The sequence below is a fragment of the Colobus angolensis genome, unplaced genomic scaffold, assembly GCF_000951035.1.
Source record: "Colobus angolensis palliatus isolate OR3802 unplaced genomic scaffold, Cang.pa_1.0 Scaffold224, whole genome shotgun sequence".
Classification (NCBI taxonomy): domain Eukaryota; kingdom Metazoa; phylum Chordata; class Mammalia; order Primates; family Cercopithecidae; genus Colobus; species Colobus angolensis.
In genome coordinates, this window is record NW_012115422.1 from 2,877,336 (window position 1) to 2,885,966 (window position 8,631).

General features: G+C 53.9%; 1 protein-coding gene across 1 annotated transcript in view; it reads right to left on the reverse strand.

Moving 5' to 3' along the window:
* Window positions 1-3,305, reverse strand: part of EVX2 (even-skipped homeobox 2) — a 3,874-nt gene extending 569 nt beyond the window's left edge. Inside the window, exons 1-3 of the mRNA XM_011944062.1 lie at window positions 2,699-3,305; window positions 1,517-1,788; window positions 3-176 (exon numbers count right to left, since the gene is read on the reverse strand). Coding sequence (XP_011799452.1) covers window positions 3-176; window positions 1,517-1,788; window positions 2,699-3,125 — 873 coding nt within the window. The 5' untranslated portion in view covers window positions 3,126-3,305. The remainder of the gene's footprint in view (window positions 1-2; window positions 177-1,516; window positions 1,789-2,698) is intronic.
* Between the last annotated feature and the right edge of the window lie 5,326 nt (window positions 3,306-8,631).

Genomic DNA, 8,631 nt, shown 5'->3' on the forward strand with positions numbered 1-8,631 from the left:
ACGCCCACGTGCGGGTAGTAGTGCAGCGGCACGTGCGAGTGGAAGGGGTAGGGCAGGCTTCCGGTGGCGGCCGCGTGCGTCATCATGTAGGTGTAGAAGCTGGGGTCTGCTGGGTGCGGCCAGGACATCGCCAGGCGCTGCCGCTTGTCCTTCATGCGCCGGTTCTGGAACCACACCTGCGGGGAGAGACGCGCCGCAGCCCGGGTTAGGGAGCGCCACGTGTTCCCTGCTCCTGTCCCGGGACCTCTGCCCCTCCCGGACCTCTGAATGGCTTGGCCTACTTCTCTCCGACCAAGCCCAACCCCGAGTATCCTGTGCTCCCGCAGCTAGGAAAGTGTGAACGGCCGTGTGTGGACTGCCGTGGGCACACTGTCCTCAGCGAAGAGGGTCCTCTCCCCCGCGTCCGGTTGCTGCTGCTCCTCAGGCTTTTTACTCCCTTACTTCTTGCTGCGACTTTTTTGTCCCAACCCAACCTTTCCTCTCCCTCCTGCCACCCACCAGTGCTGGTCTCGCTGAGCACCCCTCTCTCAATCCCAGGATTTGCACGGGGATTCTGGGCAGCCTTTGAAGAGAGGCTACCGCTCAGCTTTTCTGAGAAGTCTCCACGCGAAGTCTTGAGCCCTCAGAACTGCAAGGACCTGTCCCTAGGGGCACGGGTCCGATTTTGATATTGAAGGGATGATTTTGTTGGAATCGTTTGCCTTAAATGAGTGGGTAGAGCAATGTCTCCATAAACGGGGAAAGTTACGTTTCCACCCCTCCCAACACTATCTAATAAAGACATCATTCGTCACAACTCTAAATTAAAGAAAGCCCGTGCAAACCACGGGGAGACTTCCACACTCCTCCCCTACCCTGTGGAGTTTTTTTCTTTTTCTGCAGTGTCGAACGCTCCATGAAGGGCTCACCAAATCGCCTAACCTCCCGGCTATCTCTCCCAGACGTATAATAAAATTAATAACCTAAAGTTATATATAAATAAGGACAATTTCGTTGCATGTTTCCCCGCAAGAGGTTGCCCTTTTTTCATTGCCCAAGAGGAAAATGTTTAGGAAACTACTGTCTCAAACCAATCGATTTTTAAAATACAGTATATTTTTCTCCATGTAACGATTTATGCGGAAAATAAATCTCCAAGCTCAAGAGCAAATGAAAAGTTTCATCTCTGGTTCCTGCTTGAGGAACAAAGACCAACTGGGCTTGCCGCCTAGGGGAAAGTGGGGCCGTGGATATGGGCGAGGGGGCATCTGGCCAGGCGTTGGGCACAATGGAGCAGAGGCAAATGCTTTCAGCATTGGAGTGACCATTCGGGGGCCTTCTTAGATCCGTCAGGCGGGACAACCGTTCGGATTCGGTAGCCGAGAAATAAATAAGCCAATTCCTTTGGTGACTACCCCCGGCGGATTTCCAGACCTTCAGCTAAATCTAGCCACCCAGAAAGGGGAAAGGGGAAAAAAAAACAATCAACCCAGATGCCCCCGGGGAGGCCAGAGCAGGCACACACTGGAATCGATACCTTGATGGTGGTTTCGGGCAGGTTGAGCGCCGCGGCCAGCTCGCACCGGCGGGGCCGCGACACATAGTTCTCCCGGTAGAACTCCTTCTCCAGGCGCGCGATCTGCTCGCGGGTGAACGCCGTACGGTAGCGCCGCACTTGATCCGCGCCAGAGCCGGAGCCACCCAGCGCCGCGCCCCCGCCGCTGCCTCCGCTGCCTCCATGCAGACTTCCAAGGCCTGAGCCCGATGCCGACGTCGTGGTGCCGGCAGCCGAGCCGCTCTCTGCGTACCCTGGCAAACAAACGGCCAACAGCGCATGAGTGGCTGTAAGGCCAACAGCCCCACGCTGGTGCTGCGCTCGGATCGGGGAAGCCCGGTCAGGAAGGAGAGTCGCTGCCGGAATTGATGGGGTCTGTCATGCTTACAAATTGATGCGGTTAATGGAATCAATAAAGTTTGGGGAGCCCTTCATAAGCAAATAATAGAAACGGAATTAGGAGATTTCTTTTTTAATAATTAGAAATTGTCAACTAAGGAGGAAAAGTGGCCGAGGGAAAATGCCTACCTCTGGGCGCAGTTTGGGAAGGTCTGGGTTTGCCATGGTCTGGAGACCGCAGGGCAGCTTTCTGTACGGCCTCTAACCTTTATTGAGTCTTCAGGGTTTCGAATATTTTAAGAGTTCCAAGACAGCAGCAGCTCAAACCCAGGCCAATAGGGGGTGAAATCTACTTTTCAACTTTCTCCAGCTGACCTTAGCAGAGACGCCCGGCGAGGCTTCCGCCGACTTACCCAGAAGAATACCCCCTCCATTCGGCCCTGAAGGCTCAGAGGCACCGGAGTTCAGAGTAGTTGCCCAGGGTACCTTTTCCAAAAGCAGCTCGGCTGCTGACTAAGTAAGGGTCTACCGGCTCGCTCGGGCTCTCAGACACGAGCGCAGAAACATTTTCTCGGACTCAGGAGCGAGGGCGGGTGGGCGGGCCTGGTGTTCCAGGCTCCGCAGACCTGAGCCTTGCGGGAAAACTCAAGGAGCAGGACGGGAGGGCACTGTCCCAGACATGCGTCCCGCCCCCGCCCGTGCTAGGTCGGTGCAGCTTGTTGGTGGAGGGTCTGAGAGGGGCAAAGGCACCGGGAAGGGCTGGCAGGGGCCGCGGAGGAGCAAAGAGGATGGGACTGAATTGCGCGGTGCGGCCGGCGCGGTTACCTTTGCCATTGTTTTCCTTGAGCTGAGCGGTGCCGAGGCCACCCGGGGAGCGCAGCGCGGAGCAGCCCACCTCCACGTCGCTGCTCATGTCGGCCTCGGCAGCCGCCTCTGAATAATGGCCCGGCTTCTTGCGGCTCTCGGCGGCAGAGGAGATTTCGGAGGAGACGGTGCTTTCGCTGCCCGTGTGCTGCAGGTTGAACAAAGTGTCTATTTCGAATTTGCCCTTGGCGGGGAGGTCTCCCAGAGCGCCGTGCAGGGGGGCAGACGGCAGGCGCGGGCTGAGGCGAGCCGGGTGCTGCGAATTTTCCAGGGCCTCGAGCACAGCATTGCCAGCCGAGTCGGACAAATTGGAGAATCTCTTGCCGGCCGTAGGGCTGTGCAGCCCTCTTTCCATCAGAATCATCTCTTTTCTTATTCTTTCCATCATCTCAGCTTTCTTAAAAATGTCACAGTGGCCCTGCTGTCCCGTCCTAATGATAGGCTGCGCCTAGGGCTAATTCTCATTCAGCCCCAGCGAACGCCTCTAAATATTATTATCTCTTTCGGAGGGAGGCGGAAAAATTGTGGGATGCCAGAGCGAGGGAATGACTGGTCAAAATGACCCATACATCCTTCCGAGCCCGAGATGTCATTCATCAAAAAGTAGCGCCCGCTCGTCATTAAGGTACGAATGACGCTGTTCGAATAATCATTTATTGTAACAGGTTTATAAGCAAATAAATACACGCTCCTGTCAGTGGGTAATGAAGGCAGCTTCAGAGCAGACAAATAGATCCAGGTAGGAGGCGAGAAGAGACAAGTGAGGAGGAAGGCTCCGGTCCTTTGCCCGCTCGGAGCCAGTTCTGCTCGCCCGGGGGTTTGGCCTCGGGGGTGAAATTGACAGTCTGATTAATAGAGCGCGCCGCGGCACATTTCCCCCTTCATTTAGGGGCATCATTACGCTCTCAGTTTGCTGGGTTGCCCCTTAGGTCCTAATCATGCAGCGCCTTCCTCATTTTTTCTTGGACACAGATACGTATTAAATAATAGATAATGGTTTGACTTTCCAGGGTAGATCCTCGGAAAGGTTTTTTTTTTTTTTTTTCGTTTTGTTTTAACATTTACAAGCTGCGGGCGTAAGTGGGGGGAGATAAGGGGGAGGATGCAGGAAGAGTTGCGTAAGGAGAAGACCTTGCGCCTCTCCTGTCTGGATTACTTATCTTTCGGATTTCAGAACCAAATATGTATTTTATTTAACAAATAGGACGCCGGAGTTCTCTCCCTCCCTATTTCTTCACCTCAGCCTGAATGCTCTCCTCCCACCCCGGGGGTGGGGGGGTGGGGAGAGGGAGAGAGAGAGAGACAGAGACAGAGAGAAAGAGAGAGAGAGAGAGAGATCCTAGAGTTTTGAAAGCGCTTTCTTGCTACGTGGCCGTGGAGGTGCATTGGGCCGGCGCCTTCAGACGGAAATCATTAGGTCCTCTCTGATTTTCTAACTCCGTTTGCAGAGTGAGATCTGAACTCGAAGTCCCCGGTTTTTTACTTTTATAATCCTGCTGATAGCCTTCTCGCCTGCGCATTTTCCCGAGGGGAAACGAACTAGGCTGAACGATTTGATAGCAGAATTCGACAGCTAACTTTAAACACAGTGGAGATTTACAGCGCCATACGAGCGCTCACGAGCTCCACTTTCACGTTGCCAGATTTTCCCCTCACTCCTCAAATGGAATTATTTGCGGCAAAGGCGCTGGACTTCGAGGTCAAAAGAGGAAAGAGGAGACAGCCTTCTTCCCCTACCTCCCTGCTGCCCTCCCTTTTCTTCCTTCTCTCTTTCCTCCCCTCATCAACCCCAGCCCCTTACCTGCGGCCACAGGTATTCCCAGCGTTGAGTCCGGGCGCAGAGAGTCGCCGAACAGTCTTACCGCAGCTCTCTGCGGCCTGGGCTTGGCGGCTGAGCCTCTTGGCGATAACTTTGATTGTCATAATGACGCCGGTGGCAACCATTTTAAGGAAGATCAATCTTCACTCAAGGCCGTTCCTCATCTCCCGCGGTTGCGCCCAACCTTCCCTGACCCGCCAAGCACTGTGCCCGCCCGCCAGCGGCCCAACGGGAGAGAGATTCACGGACACTGGCGGAGGCGAGGAAGGACGGGGATGGGACGCGGAGGTCCGCCCGTGAGCTTCTGAAGCAGCTGAGAGACCCCGACAATATGGGCCCTGGGCGCGGTCTTGCATCCCCGCATTTAGCGTCAACCCAGACCCCAACCAGGACCCCCTCCTCTCCTTTCTCCCGACATACCCAGAACATTGGGGTGTGTTAGGGGGGGCAAACTCGAAATCTATTTGCCTATGGTTCTTGGCGCTTTCCTTTTAACCTTAGACCCGTTGGGGGCGCGTCAGGAATGTAAGGGGAGGCGAGGTGTGAAGTATATTTATATACATATATACACACATATAGTCAATGCCAAAAGTTTATCTTCTGTTCCCCTCGGCGCCAACTTATTTCCACAACGCGAGCTTTGCTTAGAAAATCAATTCCACCTATTTAAGGTAATAAACGGAAAGCTCGATAGACAGGCGGTGCCTGGGGAAACGGAAAACCGGCGGGGAACGCAGAGTGAGCATCCGGCACCGGGACTGGGACTTGACCCAGCGTCCATCTCTGCCTCTGCCCCATTGGCCACCCAGCTCCGAGCTCCCTGAGTTCTCATTGCGCCAGCTTTGGGGCCATCAGCGCGGTGGGAGCCCAGCCCTGCCAACGCTCCCACCTGCTCCCTCCCTGCTCCGCAGCCGGGATGCCCAATTCTACCATGCCTTGCAGTCGCTGCCCCTGTGACCCGGGAAGGGTCCCCCTACCCAGTCCTCGCTTGCTCCAGGGACTGAATGAGTCATCTTGGTCCAGGCTTGGGTCGTGCTGGGTTGGGGGGGGGGCGGGTGCAAGACCCTGGCGGCAGTGTGGGTGAGCTGAGGCGCTGCTTGGGCGGAAATCCGTGGATGCCTTTATTGCTGTCGTTTGGCGCCCCCATCTGTTTTCCTCGCGGTTTCGTCTGCTGTGAGTTGGTTTTCAAGTCGGAGACGCGGTCACTGAGAACTGAGGTGAGGACTGACGACGCCCTCCTCTATCACTCAGCCCAAGGGTCTCCCACATCTTCTCTTCCTCTGGGACCCGACGCCTCTGGTCCCAAAGGCTGCGCCAAACCGGACCTCAGTCTGTTGAAAGGGAAAACACTGTTTCTCAGCAACACCTTCATTCATTAGTGGCTTTGAAAACTATTTTTGCACCTTTTAAATTACACTGATATTGCATTTCTAGCATGTTTATTACAAAAAACATGTCAGAGACCATGTCAGCGAAACTACTCACAGTAAAAGACACCTATAATGTTTCCACTAAACTGGGTGTAGCAGGCAATAACGTTTCATGGGGTACAGTGGCCATTCCATTCCAATATTTAATGTCCGTTTATTTATTTAGAGATTCCACACCCACTAGTAGTAATATTGGCTAACTTATATGAAGCTCTTACTATGCAATTCCAAGTGCTTTTTACATGTTATCTCAGCTAAGGTTCATAGCAACTCTGTGAGATTTAAACTATTATCCCTTTTCCAGAGATTATGAGCCAGAGGGGTTCAGGGACTTGCTCGTGATTTAAACTTATCTCCGATGATAAAGTCAAAAGGGTTGTTTAAAGCCTTGGGCAGGGCCGGGCGCGGTGGCTCAAGCCTGTAATCCCAGCACTTTGGGAGGCCGAGACGGGCGGATCACGAGGTCAGGAGATCGAGACCATCCTGGCTAACACGGTGAAACCCCGTCTCTACTAAAAAATACAAAAACCGAGCCGGGCGAGGTGGCGGGCGCCTGTAGTCCCAGCTACTCGGGAGGCTGAGGCAGGAGAATGGCGTAAACCCGGGAGGCGGAGCTTGCAGTGAGCTGAGATCCAGCCACTGCACTCCAGCCCGGGTGACAGAGCGAGACTCCGTCTAAAAAAAAAAAAAAAAAAAGCCTTGGGCAGCATTTTTTAGGTTAGTACTCTCATTTTGCCTATGTCTTATGTAAATACAGGCCTACCTCAAAAACACTGAACCTATATAGAGGGTAGTAAGAAGAATGCAGTTCCCTTTATTTGTGTGTGTGTGTGTGTGTGTGTGTGTGTATGTGTGTGTTATGTTGTTGTTGGTGGTGGTGGTGGTGGTTTTGGTTTGTTTGTTTTTGAGACAGAGTCTCACTCTTGTTGCCCAGGCTGGGGTGCAGTGGCAAGATCTCGGCTCCCGCAACCTCTGCCTCCCAGGTTCAAGCGATTTTCCTGCCTCAGGCTCCTAATCAACTGGAATTACAAGCATGAGCCACCATGCCAGGCTAATTTTTGTAGTTTTAGTAGAGACAGGGTTTCACCAAATTGTCCAGGCTGGTCTCGAACTCTTGACCTCAGGTGATCCGCCCGCCTCGGCCTTCCAAAGTGCTGGGATTACAAGCATGAGCCACCGCGCCCCGCCCTATGGATGTTTTTTGATGAAATACCCAGACTTGCACGTCTCCCAGAATGTGAAGGCCAAGGCTGGGAACAGGCCTGTCAAATGTTCCGGGTGGTTTGATGCAGCCTCTGTGACCATCAAGGCCTCTTACCCACTACCAAGGTACAGAACCCACTAGATAAAACAAGACAAGAATCCAACCTAAGCGTTCATGCTTTGGCAGAAATTTTTAAGATGGTATGAGGAGTACAGGAAGGACTTCCTTCGCACGGACTGAAAAGCCCTTTTTGTTCTAAAGGAGTGATGGCTTTGAAGAGGCCTCATTTTTTGGTTCGGCTTCCAGACTAAATATTTGTTTCTTGAGCAGCAGCGGGTCCTCTGAGGTGAAGTGGTAAACACTTTTGGCCTATGACTGCGGGTAATAAAAATCTATCCAGGCCGCCGGAGGGGAGGGGCGCCGGTAAAGCCGGAGCTGCAGCGAAGCCCCGCGTCTGCCGCTGCCGAAGCCTGGCTCTCCTCTTACTCGGGGGACTGCGGGCAGTTAGGGCCGACAACCTGCGAGCCCGCCTTGGGACGCATGCTCTCTCGACAGCTGGGGCTGCAGGGTGCGATGGGACAGTAGGACCGCGAAAGCCTGGGCTTCGAGCCTCGGGCTCCCTGTCTTTAGGCAAAGTGCGGTTTCCACGGCTGCAGGTTTCGCTGCATAAGGGAAGACTCGAATTTGGCGACTCCAGTCCTCACTTCGCGGTGGCAACTTTATGCTCCCATCCCTCAGTAGGCCAGCTTCTAGCTCTCTGTCCCTTCCGGGTCTCTCTGGTTGTTTCTGTCTTTTCTCCTCCCTCTTCCATCGCAATCCCGCGCCCCACGGAGGACGGTCGTGGTGCGGGAGTTGGGGGATACTTTCTTCCTGGGCTCTGGGGCTACGCAGACCCGTCGCCTGCCTGGAGCTCCTGTGCCCTCAGACGCCACGGGAAAACTTGCAGGGACATCTAGCGCCAGGCGTGGGGAACTGCGCGCCGCCGGGCTGGGAAGTGGAGCCGAACTCTGCTCCTCCGCCTTCCTCTCGGCTCCCCCTTCACACTTGGGCACTTTCCTCACCTTCAACCCTTTGCCCTGCCGGTAGGGACAATGTGGATTCCCCATAGAGACAACGGACTCTGCAGAATGGAGATAGGTAGGTAGACAGACATTTTCTTTTATCTCAAGCGACCGACAGAGTGAGAATTTACTGCTCTTAACAATGGTTTTGCTAGGGAAGTGCATTCCAGGGACAACCCCTCACCTTGAGACGTCGGATAAAACTACAGCAAATTAGGGTCCCAGCTTTTATTTTCCAGAAAAAGGCAACAAGTTACTCTGGGCCTCCGGCTCCTGCCCCACCCTCCTGTGTCCTTTTCACAGTGAGATTGGTGCTTCTCTTCAAAGGAAAGAATCCTCACTGTGTTTGAATTTCTCCAAGGCTGGAGAAGTTCTCTCCA